This window comes from Zingiber officinale, chromosome 1B, assembly GCF_018446385.1.
Source record: "Zingiber officinale cultivar Zhangliang chromosome 1B, Zo_v1.1, whole genome shotgun sequence".
Classification (NCBI taxonomy): domain Eukaryota; kingdom Viridiplantae; phylum Streptophyta; class Magnoliopsida; order Zingiberales; family Zingiberaceae; genus Zingiber; species Zingiber officinale.
In genome coordinates, this window is record NC_055986.1 from 107,538,109 (window position 1) to 107,552,772 (window position 14,664).

Here is a 14,664-nt window from a genome sequence, read left to right on the forward strand (position 1 = left end):
ACATTTTAGCTAAAATTAGAAATAATCCAATTTGATCATCTTATATGATTAAATAATATATATATACTCATAAATGTTTTTCCCAAACACTTTGTTGGCAAAAATGGCAAGTGTTTTGACAAAAACAATTTCGTGGATAAAAATAATGTAAATTGGAAATATAAAATCCTCTCATTGAGTGTTGGGTCTTTCCACCAATCTAACTACATCCTCAATGTTAAATTTAGATATTTTATAGCTCCAAGTAATAAGTGGAAGGGTAATTCTCACTCTTCAAATTGAAAAAGAAAAATCTCGAATTAATGAAATGTCATACATTAAACCCAACCCCAGCCCACAGTCTAAGGTCTTAGCCCACGGATCACGGCCCACCGCTCACGGCCTACGGCCCAACTGGTCAATAATTCGCGAGAGAGAGGACCCCAAAACTGCGGTCGCCCTCGCCCTCGCCCCCTCCTGCCCTTCTCTTCGCCTCAGCGGTGGCGATGGGCCCGATGGCCAAGGCTGGCGGCGGCCCCCCTGCGATCCGTCTCCTTTCCATCCCCAAGGAGGGGGAGCGCGTGCTTGCGCCCACCCGGAGGCCTGACGGCATCCTCAGAAAGCCCATTCGCATCCGCGCCGGATACGTCCCTCAGGATGAGGTTGCCATCTACCAGTCCAAGGGCGCCCTTGTGAGTCTCCTTCCTCAACTCTCCTCTTTGATTTGATAAAGGTTGAATATTGTTCTGGTCATTGGGCTAAATGTGTCTCCTTCTTGTCACCCGTCATGGGGCGCAATGTCCACGGATACAGTTAAGTAAATCGAGCGAGGCCACAGTGCCTCCAGGGTACGATCCGGATCTGGCTGAGAAGACGAAGACCAAATCGGCAAGGAGGAACGAGAGAAAGAAGGAAAAGAGGCATCAGGTTTCCTATCTTTTACACCTATCTCTTTGTTGTTGTTGCCTGTTTACGCAAATTGATATGTTCACTAGTCAATTAAATAAGCTTTACAACTAGGTTGAGTGGATATTGAGGTTTTTGGAGGAGTATAAGGAAGCAATCAGGAATATACACACAAAGACGTGGCTTCCTTTGTTGTACTCTTTTAATCTACTAGTTGCATCAACATGTAATTACAAATACAATTTTTGTTTGTAACAATTGTTGTATCTTTTCATCAACTCAACATAACTACTAGTTTGCTGGATAGAATTTCACAAATAAGTCAGAATTAATAGGTAGACGAGCTTGATACACATTAGCAGTCATAAATAGACATGTACCAGTTTAACGTTAACATAATTCATGATTGTTATAAGTAAATTGTCAGTTGCCAAAGTGAGTCCCACCATATTCCTGGTTCTTTATTTGGTTTCCAAGTGAAGCCAGTGTTGTAAATGGTGGTAGATGATGGTGGTACGGTCAATGATCGCTTACCGCCTTTGCTACCTAGGCGGTGCCTAAGCAATGCCTAGGCTGTGCCTAAGTAGTGCCTAGGCAGTTGATTTTTTTACTATTTTTATACATAATCAAATAATATATTAACTAAATGATCAAAAATTTTAAAAAATACTATAAAATATATTAACTAAAAATAAAAAAAAATAAATCTAAATATTTTTTTTAAAAAAAATATAATAGTATATATATATATATATATATATATATATATATATATATATATATATAGGTTACTTTTATTGGGTTTTAATTAAGGTTATTTAAATTATCCCAATTGAAGCGGTGGTGATGAGGGGCCCCACCCCGCAGAGGATAGCTGTCATGGTGGAGGTCAAAGTCAAGGCGGTCAACGCGCAGATAGCATCGGCCGGTTGGGCGAGCATGCCCCAGCCGAGGGGAGAAGGTCCCAATCCGATCCCGCCTTCGACACGGCGACGCTCAATGGGGTATTGGACGTTGAATGGAGGAGGAGATGATTGCAGAAGCTGTGCCGAGCGGCTACCCCACTCGGCCAGGCAGTAAAACTCGACATTTGGCAGAGCGGAACTTCGGCCGGGCAGACGAGACACAGGAACGGAGTTACGGCTGAGCGGACGTGACACAAGTACAGCGCAGTTCCAGCCAAGCAGACGTGACACAAGTACAGTGCAGTTCCGACCAAGTGGATGGGACACAGGAACAGCGAAGCTCCGGCCGAGCGGCCAACCCGCTCGGCCTAACAGTACACTCTGATATCTATCGATATCCTTTTGGGAGTTGGTGTCGTTGACACCGGGCATGGACAGCCAGAAGATCGTACGGCGGAAGCTTCCACTATTACTTCAGAGATATGCTCGGCCCGTTAAAGTACTGTGTCAGAGACACTTTATTGACAAATCTTTTCAGGGGAAACTTTGGGAAGCATGCTCGCCTTAAGGAGCGTGGACGCACGTTACAGGAGCTTTATATAAAGGGGGGTCCAAGCATCAGCGGAGGTACGCAATACGCGATAGACACTTCTCGCTATTGTTCATTTTGCTCCGCCTTCTGCTTCATCGCCGGTGATTGACTTGAGCATCAGAGGGTCAACGCCGGGGACTCGTCCCTGGCTCGGCACTAACGTAATCTGTGTTGCAAGTTCGAGTGGAGTCTACAGGCAGTCAACGGGAGCGCCACATCCCCAATTTTTCCATCTCATCGACTTTCGAGCAGGATCACCAATCATGATTAAAATTATTAATTAAAGTTTCGATTAAATCCTAAGTTAAAAAAAACACCACCTATTCTATTCAGCGATCGGCTTAGGCGTTTTGGCGTCAGACGCGTCGCTTGAGCCCGACGACAAGTTCGAACCCATCGTTTGGCCCGACGACGAGTCTCGAGTCCGAATCGGAAACACTTTACCGCCGCCTAAACACAAGATGGTTCGATTCAAGACGATGCGGTTGAGGTCTGCCTCCCGCCTAGGTGGCACTTAGGTGGCCACCTCAACTGTTCTTTAGAACACTGAGTGAAGCTATTAAAGTTCTGTAGTCTTTAATTAGCTAAAGGAACTACAAAGATTGCATATTGGACAACCTGAGGCTTTCAAGAAAAAAAGAGGAGTTAGAGGCTCTCATTTTGTGAACTATTTTACACATGTTACTCCAGTTTCATGCTGAAATGCTCTGTAGCAAAAGGAACTATAAAAGATTTGTATATTGAACAATAAAAGTTTTCCCGAGGCTTTTCAAGAAAACAGGAAATAGAGGGTCTCATTGTATGGACAACTATTTTACACACATTACTCAAATGTCTACCTAACTTGTCTTTCAAACTTTTGAAATTATTTCACCTAAAATTTATGTTGAATCAATATCTTTTACTTCACAAAGTTCTATATATGTTTGTTTTATTTTTTTAAATTTTTTATAATCTCGTTATGTCTTCTCTAATCCCTAGTAGAAGATAGGACTTGCTTGTCAATACTCTTTTGTAAATTGTCTGATTAATAATGCTGCATCTTTGGACTTCGTAGGTTTTTTTAACTTCATGTGTCTATCATTTTAGGTTTATAGAGGTAATTAAGTTTGCATATGTTGTCGTTAAGTTATTCTTTCAAATACTTTTAGGGATGTATCACCTCTGATTGCTTTGAATTTATCTTGAGGCCTTTGATAGCTACATAGTGCTCAACTAGCCTGTAGCTTCATATTGCCATTGGCGGTTATGTTCTTATAATCTCAAAAGATACCTCCTAATTTTATAGGCTGCACTTGCAAAAAGAAAAAAACATGGTTTTCTGAAGGAGCCGAGGTGGTAAGAACTGCTAAATTTGTTTCTGCTGATAGTACCTCTCAAATAGAGGAATTTGAAGCTGTTACGGAGCAGATAAGTAGAATAACCTTATTGGCAATGCCAGCAATACCAGAGGTGTCAAACTCATCTGCAGAACCAATGGAAGTCTCAAAAACCAAGTCTTCTGGCCAGGATTTTGATAAGAAAATTTCAGCACTTAAAAAGAAGGTAAATTTGGTTCAAAGCCTGGACATAGCTCTGGTTCTATGCTTTCTTTCTCCTTTTATATTACAGTCAATTGCTTCCTAACAAAATAGGATCGATGTTCATGTAGCCATTCATTCATAAACAAGTGCCTCCTGAGAAACTTAAACCAATACCTTCTGAAATGCCTAACGATCTTCACTTCACTACAAAAATTACTGCATTTTGGGATGAATTTTGGGACGAATTTACAAAAGAAAATTCGTTGCAGAAGTTTTGGGGACGAAATTTGGGACGAAAACATTTTCGTCCCAAATAGGTTGATGCCAACTTTTGGAACGAATTTATATTTGTTGCAAAATTGGCAACGAAATTGGGGGTGAAATTCGCAACGAAAAAAATTTTCGTCGCCATATTTGTAACAAAAAATTATTTTCGTTGCAAAACTTTATACAATTTTGGAACGAATAATTTTTTGTTGCAAACTTAGCAACGAATTTGGGGTCAGAATTTTTTGTCGAATTTTGTTTTGTTGCCAAGTTTGTCCCTAATTTTGCATATAATTTTCCAACGAATAATAATTTTGTTGCAAAATCGGCAACGAATTTGGCAACAAAATTTAGCAACGAATTATATTTTCGTTGCCAAATTCGTCACCAAATTTGCAACAAACCATATAATTTTGGGACGAAAAATTTTTTGTTGGAAACTTTGCAACAAATTTGGGGACGAATTCAGTGACGAATTATTTTTGTTGCCAAGTTTGTCGCTAATTTTACAACGAATAAGATATTTGTTGCAAATTTGGCAACGATTTTAGCAACAAAATTTGGCAACGAATTACGTTTTCGTTGCCAAATCCGTTGCTAAATTTCATTAGGTATTCTCAGACGAATCTACGATAGAATGGCAACAAATCATTTTTGTTGCCAAATTCGTTCCTAATAACAAAACTAAATTCCAAATACAACTGATTTCTACAATTCAATCCATACATACATATACAACAAATTCAAATAACACATTCATATACATTCAACACATCCTAATTAACATTATCACATCTTAATTAATTCAAATGTCTATTCACATACATCTATTCACAACAAATTCAAATGTCTCAAACTCAACAAGTCATACAAGATCTTTGTTCTCTAAGCTACTCAAAAATATTTCACAAGTTCAACAATCCAACAAGTTTCCATACAAGTCCATCAATCCAAGAAATTAAACAAACTAAGATACATCAAGTCATCTTCTTATTCCACAAAAGCTTTCATCCCCATCAAATCTTCTTTTCCTACATAAAAACAAACAAATAAACTAGATCATATGTAACCAGAAAGATAATTACTTAAAATGTAATAGTCTCATAATTAGTTTGCTTGCATGGAGTGTGACATCACAAACTTGGTTTGAGGCTTGATGCTTGAGGATGTTGTATAAGTATTGTAGGCATCAAATAGATCCAACCAGTAGCCCTAGTGTTTGAAGATGTCAAACACAGGTAGAAGATGCGGAGGGCAAGAGTATTAATCGGAATTATATTGAGTAGTGAAACAAAAGGTAAATAACCGAACTATCGCTTCAATGTGCTTAGATTGGTATAGGAAACAACACATAACTCTGAAATTCCTTGAACATTCAAATAAAGGCCCTATTTACCAACGGTATCAACTATCCATTTCATAGCAACGATAAATTAAAATATAAGAAGTACCTTGAAACTAACTAAAAGTATCTTAAATATGATACAACATATTTCATCATATCAAATAAAAGCTACAAATATCCTATTTCCATCTGGCATGAATAGCATGAGATGCATTCTTAAAGTTTCTAACATATGAAAATATCTCAAATGAATAAAACACAAACTTGTTAAGATCAATTAGTTGATACTAGTATTTTTAGTACTCAAGGTTGCTTGGTTGCTAGGCAAACTCTAATCATAATTTAGAATGTGAACTAATAATGCAGTAGTAGCAAATTTCAACAAATTTATAAAAAGAATGATACCCTTATTTAACGGTTCAAATGCAACTTGGAAAAAAATAAATAAATCAATAAAATTAGATTACATAATACTTATTTTTTTCTTCGACATATATTTCACCTCACCAACCTTGGCAGTTGATGAATTTGTTTGGTCCTGTGAGCTCCGTCTACGTCCACCACGTCGAAATATATGTTGAAAATTCCACCAATACAGGATAAAGTAAATTATAGATATGATACATAAAAAAAAACATTTAAAAACTTACCATTTTTATGTAAAGCTTATAGAATAAGGGGAAAAAAATATGAGATAGTCACCTCTAATGACATGTAGGAACAAATACAATGTATTAACAGATAAAATAAATAAAATTATAAATGAGACAGTATAAAAAAAAAATATGGCAAATTTCTTTAAATAAGCTAACAAAACTTACCCATCATCAATAATCAAAGTCATCATTGTCATTATCATCCATCAGATCAAAATGAAGGAACACAATTAATCAATCAACTATAACCTAATTATTTAAAGTTAACTTTATATACAGATAAGAAAATGTATATTAATGTACTTAGGAATACCGAAAAGAGACGAACAAAAACAGTTGTCCTGATCGTACACTGAGATCACGGCAAATTGAGACCTGCAAAAACAACACAATGAATTCTAAGAGCACCTTTCAAATTTTAAATAAAATTTGATACAATAATAAATTCCATGTTGTCGCGCTTAGCCGGGGCAGCCGCGGCCAGCATGGGCAGCCGCATCCCTCGCGCCCAACAATGGCCACAGTGGGCAGCCGCTGCCACCCTACGTGTGCAGCAGCGGCCACGCCCCGTCACGGCCAGATTTGGCCAGTCGCTGCCAAGGTCGGTCATGCGGCCACCTCCGACCAAACGTAGCCACCCCCAGCCAAACTCGCCCACCCACAACCAAACGCGGCCAGGCCACAGCCAGGCCAAGCACGGCGACTCACGCCTGCCGGCAGCCACGGCCAGGCAACGGCCAGGCGCGGCAACTCATGCCTGTCGGCAGCCACGGTCAGGCGCGGCGACTCGACCAGGCCACGCTCAGGCGCGGCGACTCGGGCTTGCCGGCAGCCACTCGCGGCTGCCACCGTCCATGCGGCCACAGAGGAGAAAGGGGAGATGGGAGAGGCCGAGATAAAAGATGCATACCGCCACACACTTCCGCCGTTGGAGATCAACACCGTCGCCGGAGTACAACGCTGCCGCCGAAATGAGCGTAGATCTGGGAAGGTCGCAAGGGGCAGAGACGAAGACTAAGGGACAGAGACGAAAAGAAGCAAAGGAAATTAGAGCCCACATATCAGATCTAGGGTTTTTTTTGCATCAAACAAGTTTTGTTACCAATTTCATCCCAGATTTGGGGACGAATCCAGGATTCGTCCCAGATTTGGGGACGAATCCAGGATTCGTCCTAGATTTTGGGACGAATCCTGGATTCGTCCCAAAATTTTAAAAACTTTTTTAAAAAAAAAGAAAAAGAATCGAAAGGCTTATATCTGAACCTAGAGACATCAGAATTTTATGAAATAAATTTCTATACATTTGTATCGTTGTCCTAATCGTAATTATGTCACATAAATATTTTTTACCAAATATATTGATTGTTGGAATTTTTTTATCCTAATTTGATTTAAAAATTTGAATCACTCAAAATATTAATTTAAAATTATGGATGATTCATATTTACGATCAGAACAACGATACGAACTCATAGAAACTTGTTTCACGAAATTTCGATGTCTCTAGATCCATATTTAAGGTTTCGGTCACTTATCTACGAACATGCGTTGCATAATAACTTTTTAGTTAGTAGTAAACTATATATGTTTTAAAAAATATCTACCTAGAGACATTAGAATTTCATGAAATAGGTTTCTATGTGTTCGTATCATTGTCCTGATCGTAATTATGTGCACATAAATTTTTTTGACCAAATATATTAATTGTTGGAATTTTTTATCCTAATTTGATTTTAAAAATTTAATCACTCAAAATATTAATTTAAAATTATGGATGATGATATATTTACGATCAGGACAATGATACGAACATATAGAAATTTATGTCATGAAATTCCGATGTCTCTAAGTTCAGATATAAGCCTTCTGTGTTTTTTTCTTTTTTCTTTAAATAATTTCAATTCTGGGACGAATCCTGTATTCGTCCCAAGGATTCGTCCCAGAATTTGGGACGAATCCCGGATTCGTCCCAAACTTTGGGACGAATAGATGGATTCGTCCCAAAATTAAAAAAAAAAAAGATAAAAAATCGGAAGGTTTACATATGAACCTAGAGACATCGGAATTTCATGAAACAAGTTTCTATGTGTTCGTATCGTTGTCCCTAGAGTAATTATGTCCACATAAATATTTTTGACCAAATATATTGATTGTTGGAATTTTTTTATCCTAATTTGATTTAAAAATTTGAATCACTCAAAATATTAATTCAAAATTATGGATGATGACATATTTACGATCAGGACAAGGATACGAACGCATAAAAATTTGTTTCATGAAATTCCGATGTCTCTAGGTCCAGATATAAGCCTTCCGTGTTTTTTTTCCTTTTTTTAAAATAATTTCAATTCTGGGACGAATCCAGGATTTGTCCTAGATTCTGGGACGAATCCAGGATTCGTCCCAGAGTTTGGGACGAATCCTGAATTCGTCCCAAAATTTATAAATTTAAAAAAAAATAATAATAATTGGAAGGCTTATATCTGGACCTAGAGACATAAGAATTTTATGAAACAAATTTCTATGTGTTCGTATCGTTGTCCTAATCGTAATTATGTCACATAAATATTTTTTACCAAATATATTGATTTTTTAAATTTTTTTGTCCTAATTTAATTTAAAATTTTGAATCACTCAAAATATTAATTCAAAATTATAGATGATGACATATTTACGATTAGGACAATGATACGAACACATAGAAATTTGTTTCATGAAATTCCGATGTCTCTAAGTTCAGATATAAGCCTTCCGTGTTTTTTTTCCTTTTTCTTTAAATAATTTCAATTCTGAGACGAATCCAGGATTCGTCCCAGATTTGGGGACGAATCCAAGATTTGTCCCAAACTTTGGGACGAATAGATGGATTCGTCCCAAAATTTAATAAAAAAAGATAAAAAATTGGAAGGCTTACATATGAACCTAGGGACATCGGAATTTCATGAAACAAGTTTCTAGGCGTTCGTATCGTTGTCCCAATCGTAATTATGTCCACATAAATATTTTTGACCAAATATATTGATTGTTGGAATTTTTTTATCCTAATTTGATTTAAAAATTTGAATCACTCAAAATATTAATTCAAAATTATGGATGATGACATATTTACGATCACGACAAGGATACGAACGCATAGAAATTTGTTTCATGAAATTCCGATGTCTCTAGGTTCAGATATAAGCCTTCCGTGTTTTGTTCCTTTTGTTAAAATAATTTCAATTTTGGGACGAATCCAGGATTCATCCCAGATTTGGGGACGAATCCAGGATTCGTCCCAGATTTTATAAATTTTTAAAAAATAAAATCGAAAGGCTTATATCTGGACCTAGAGACATCAGAATTTCATGAAACAAATTTCTATGCGTTCATATCGTTATCCTAATCGTAATTATGTCACATAAATATTTTTTACCAAATATATTGATTGTTGGAATTTTTTAATCCTAATTTGACCTAATTTGATTTAAAAATTTGAATCACTCAAAATATTAATTCAAAATTATGGATGATGGCATATTTATGATCAGGACAATTATACAAACTCATAGAAACTTGTTTCACGAAATTTCGATATCTCTAGGTCCATATTTAAAGTTTCGATCACTTATCTACGAACATGCGTTGCATAATAACTTTTTAGTTAGCAGTAAACTATATATGTTTTAAAAAATATCTACCTAGAGACATCAGAATTTCATGAAATAAGTTTCTATGCGTTCGTATCATTGTCCTGATTATAATTATGTGCACATAAATATTTTTGACCAAATATATTGATTGTTGGAATTTTTTTATCCTAATTTGACCTAATTTGATTTAAAAATTTGAATCACTCAAAATATTAATTCAAAATTATGGAAGATGGTATATTTACGATTAGGACAACGACACGAACGCATAGAAATTTGTTTCATGAAATACTGATGTCTCTAGGTCCAGATATAAGCCTTTTGTGTTTTTTTTACTTTTTTAAAAAATAATTTCAATTCTGGGACGAATCCACGATTCGTCCCAGATTTGGGGACGAATCCTGGATTCGTCCCAGATTTTAGGATGAATCATGGATTCGTCCCAAATTTTAAAAAAATTTAAAAAAAAAAAGAAAAATAATCTGAAGGCTTATATCTGAACCTAGAGACATCAGAATTTCATGAAACAAATTTCTATGCGTTCGTATCGTTGTCCTAATCTTCACATAAATATTTTTGACCAAATATATTAATTTTTGAAATTTTTTATTCTAATTTGATTTAAAAATTTGAATCACTCAAAATATTAATTCAAAATTATAGATGATGGCATATTTACAATTAGGACAATGATACGTACACATAGAAATTTGTTTCATGAAATTCCGATGTCTTTAAATCCAGATATAAGCCTTCTGTGGTTTTTTGCTTTTTTTAAAATAATTTCAATTCTGGGACGAATCCAGTAATTTCAATTCTGGGACGAATCCAGGATTCATCCTAGATTTTGGGACGAATCTAGGATTCATCCCAAACTTTGGGACGAATAGATGGATTCGTCCCAAAATATTTTAAAAAAAAGATAAAAAATCAGAAGGCTTACATATGGACCTAGAGACATCGAAATTTCATGAAACAAGTTTCTATGCGTTCGTATCGTTGTCCTAATCGTAATTATGTCCACATAGATATTTTTGACCAAATATATTGATTGTTGGAATTTTTTTTCCTAATTTGATTTAAAAATTTGAATCACTCAAAATATTAATTCAAAATTATGGATGATGACATATTTACAATCAGGACAAGGATACGAATGCATAGAAATTTGTTTCATAAAATTCCGATGTCTCTAGGTCCAGAGATAAGGCTTCCGTGTTTTTTTTTTCTTTTTTTAAAAATAATTTCAATTCTGGGACGAATCTAGGATTCGTCCCAGATTTGGGGGCAAATAATGGATTCATCCCATATTCAGGACGAATCCTGGATTCATCCCAAAATTTAAAAAATTAAAAAAAAAAAAAAATCGGAAGGCTTACATATGGACCTAGAGACATCGGAATTTTATGAAACAAGTTTCTATGCATTCATATCGTTGTCCTAATCATAATTATGTCCACATATAAATTTTTTACCAAATATATTGATTGTTGGGAATTTTTAATCCGAATTTTACCTAATGTGAGCTAAAAAATTGAATCACTCAAAGTATTACTCCAAAATTATGAATGATGATATATTTACGATCAAGACAACGATATGAATGTATAGAAACTTGTTTCATAAAATTCTTATGTCTGTAGGTCCATATGTAAGTCTTCCAATTTTTTTTTCGTTTGTTTTAAAATATTATCAATTCTCGGACGAATCTAGGATTCGTCCCAGATTTGGGGACGAATTTAGCAACAAAATTTTTGTCTATTGCGAACTTGAAACGAAATATTTTTGTTGCAGATTTCGTTGGTAATTTGAGTCGATATTTATTTTTGTCACTAAATTTGTTCTAATTTTGGGACGAATTTTTTTCGTTCTAGAATTTGTCCCTAAATTAGTGTTCTTTTGTAGTGCTTGCAGATTCTTCTAGCAGAAGCTAAGCTAGTCGGTGATCAACAAGGTATGAAACCTAAACAGACGGAGAAGATGAGAACAGTCAGAGAGCGACATGAGGAACTAACATGAGGAACTAAAACTCTTAGAAAACAGAACGAGGGAGTCACTCTCACGAGCTCGACAAAAATTTAGGTCAATCTAATTTATTGTGGCCACAAGTTGCAAGTTATTATATGATATTTGATCCCTCGGGGCTACGGTGCACTTCCATAGTTAATCAAACATTCATGGATCAATTTTCAGCTATAATGCATTGCATAATTAATTCCCTCTGGTAAAAAGACAATTCTGAAACGTTGGCTACGGAATGATGCGCCGTTTGTGTTTCTAGATTTATTTTGATGGTCGGTAGAAATTTTCATGGGGTCTGATCACCTTCAGGGTTAGTTTGAAAAGTTAAATAATTGGATTAACAATTATCTGATATTTGATCTTCTCTCCTGAACTCAGCCAGATCCTCTGGACCGCAAATGCGGTCCAGATAAAGCTCCCTTTGCATATATTGGTGGAGATATATGGTCCCCACTTATAAAATAAGTGGGGACCATGCACCTCCACCAATATATGGAAAGGGAGCCTCCTCTGGACCGCTTTTTGCGATCTAGAGGATCTCTGCTCGAACTCAGGACCCCTATTGAATCTGTATCTTGATGGTGTGTGCCTGAACACGTTCCTTTCACAGTGACGTGGGTTTCATCTTTGAACATTCTAGGTGATTACAATCCTTGACATTCGGAACTTTGAAGATCGTCTCACAAGTTGGTGAGTTATATGACAAACAATTCAGCCTCTTTATTTGAATGGTTGCTCTAATGATTTGATGAGGATGTTGCATCTAGGGTTGTAAATGAATCAAAGATTTGTAAATATGATAAAGAACTTATTTATGTTTAACACCCAATATCAATTAAATGAACAAATTTGGATAATTTATTAAATAAAATGAATAAATTTAAATATATGTGTTCAACTTGTTAATATTTATGAACATATTTATGAATATTATTTGTAAATAATATTTATCAATAAAATTCTTATTACATGTTAAATAAATAAAGAAAATTTTAAAATAAATAAATACGTTTATTTTATCAAATTTAATAATTAATTAATAAGTTTAAAATTTTAAAATAATCAAATAAGTTTAAATTGAAATTTTGATAACATTTAAATAAATTAAGTTTGAATCAAATTAAGCTTATAAAAAAATCACTTGGAATTCGGTTTGGTTCGTTCACCGCGTCTCCCCCTGCCACTGCAATTTGGACCGAAAGACAATTAGTCAAAACTGTTTGAAGTCAACATAAATTGTCCATGTCTTCTGTAGAGATAGACTCGGTGTACAAAGTCTCTTGAACCCTCACTTTCACTCCAGCTAAGGGAAGTGGATCTTCCGTTTCGTTGCAGCTGGAATTTCATCGGATGTTTTGACAGCAATTGCTCGACACTGAGTCGATCTCAGTGCCGACTTCTCTTTATCTTTGTTTGGTGCTCAGCTAAGGAAATAGTTTTGCGGTTGACTCCATGAATTTCCATCACACACCTTTGTCTTATTAGTTGCAGTTAAAGCAACAGAACCTGGTGAATGTTTCATGAAGAGAAGAAACAGAGCTGAAGTACATATTCTACAATGTATCTATTAGCGTTTACTAGTCTGGCTTAAACAGCGGTCGTTGAGGACGAGGTAGAGGAGTTCAAGCCGGGCTAAATTCAAGAAATTTTAAGTAGGTAAGTCAAGTATAGTGCAGCGGTAAAACATTCAACAGGCTCTCAAGTATTCACAATTCGAATCATAATTATAATACATTGGCTCTCAAATACTCATGACTTAAATTTTAGTTACGACACATTGACTTCCTAATATTTACTGTTCGAATCTCAATTATAATGTATTGTAGGATATTTTCTACGGTGAAATGATAAATCTTAGAAGTGGGTTGTTGGATGTGAATCTGTTTATACTTTCGGATTCATTCGATGTGTGAACCAGAGAAATATCATCCACGGATTAGTTGACACTTTAATTTATCACAAGAAGTTTAGTTATGCCAATGCTCCAAGTTAAACAAGGGTAACGGATCTTTAAAATAAGAAAGACGAACTGATTTTTTTTACTTGATATCGAGTTTGAATATTAACAAGGTGAAATAAATATAAATATTTATTTTTTAAAACAAAATTTAAAATTGGAAGCCATTTAGAAAAAATAAATAAATAAATTAGGTAACATAACTTAGAACATTGATTCAATCGTTGTTAAGACATCACAAATACCCAATATATATGGTTGCACGTTTTACTTGGAAAAAAAATCTTTATAAATATCTCATAATTAGAGATTGAATTATAAATACATAATATTTTGAATAACAACTTGACTTGCCTCTAGATTTATCATTCAGTATAATATTCAAATTGTTATTGAGACACTTACACTAATTGAATTTATTTAATAATAACTTGACACTTTTAGCCCCGGAAGTCATTTTGAGTAGAGATGAATATTCGGTTAATTCGGTTAATTTAATATTAATTTTGTATAAATTCTTTTTATTATTATTTTAAATAAATTTAATTAATTCGATGTTAATTAAAAAAATTAATTTAGTTAATTCAATTTTAATAAATTTTTGATTTAATTCGATTAATTAATACTAAACCGATTTTCAATTAATTTGATGTTGAATTTTTAATTTAATTTAAGATGCTAAGGAGGCAACAGTTTGGATGCACTTTGTTTATTAATGGACAATGGAATCCATTCAATGTCACGCGACGCGACGCGACGCGAGCCTTGTCGATGACGACCCTTCCATGACGCCACGCAGCGAAGCACAGCCTCCTCTGATCCAACGGTGGATGGCGGATCATCGGACTGCTGAGATTGAGTCTTCTCCGCCGCGTTTACCCGG

At 35.3% G+C, this 14,664-nt stretch overlaps 1 protein-coding gene across 1 annotated transcript; it reads left to right on the forward strand.

Annotated features, from left to right (window-relative positions):
- The first annotated feature begins 413 nt into the window (after positions 1-413).
- On the forward strand, positions 414-12,078 carry LOC122040792. Its single transcript, XM_042600232.1, has 5 exons — positions 414-671; positions 793-906; positions 1,000-1,138; positions 3,671-3,927; positions 11,708-12,078. The coding sequence occupies exons 1-5, from the start codon at positions 486-488 to the stop codon at positions 11,819-11,821; spliced, it is 810 nt and encodes a 269-aa protein (XP_042456166.1). The 5' UTR covers positions 414-485; the 3' UTR covers positions 11,822-12,078.
- The last annotated feature ends 2,586 nt before the right edge of the window (positions 12,079-14,664 follow it).

Bases quoted from the DNA above. Each gene is read 5' to 3' on its own strand.
- LOC122040792 (XM_042600232.1), top strand. From the start codon at position 486: ATGGGCCCGATGGCCAAGGCTGGCGGCGGCCCCCCTGCGATCCGTCTC. The intron at 907-999 runs GTTTCCTATCTT...CTTTACAACTAG, and splicing joins AGAAGGAAAAGAGGCATCAG to GTTGAGTGGATATTGAGGTT. The intron at 3,928-11,707 runs GTAAATTTGGTT...GTTCTTTTGTAG, and splicing joins TTTCAGCACTTAAAAAGAAG to TGCTTGCAGATTCTTCTAGC.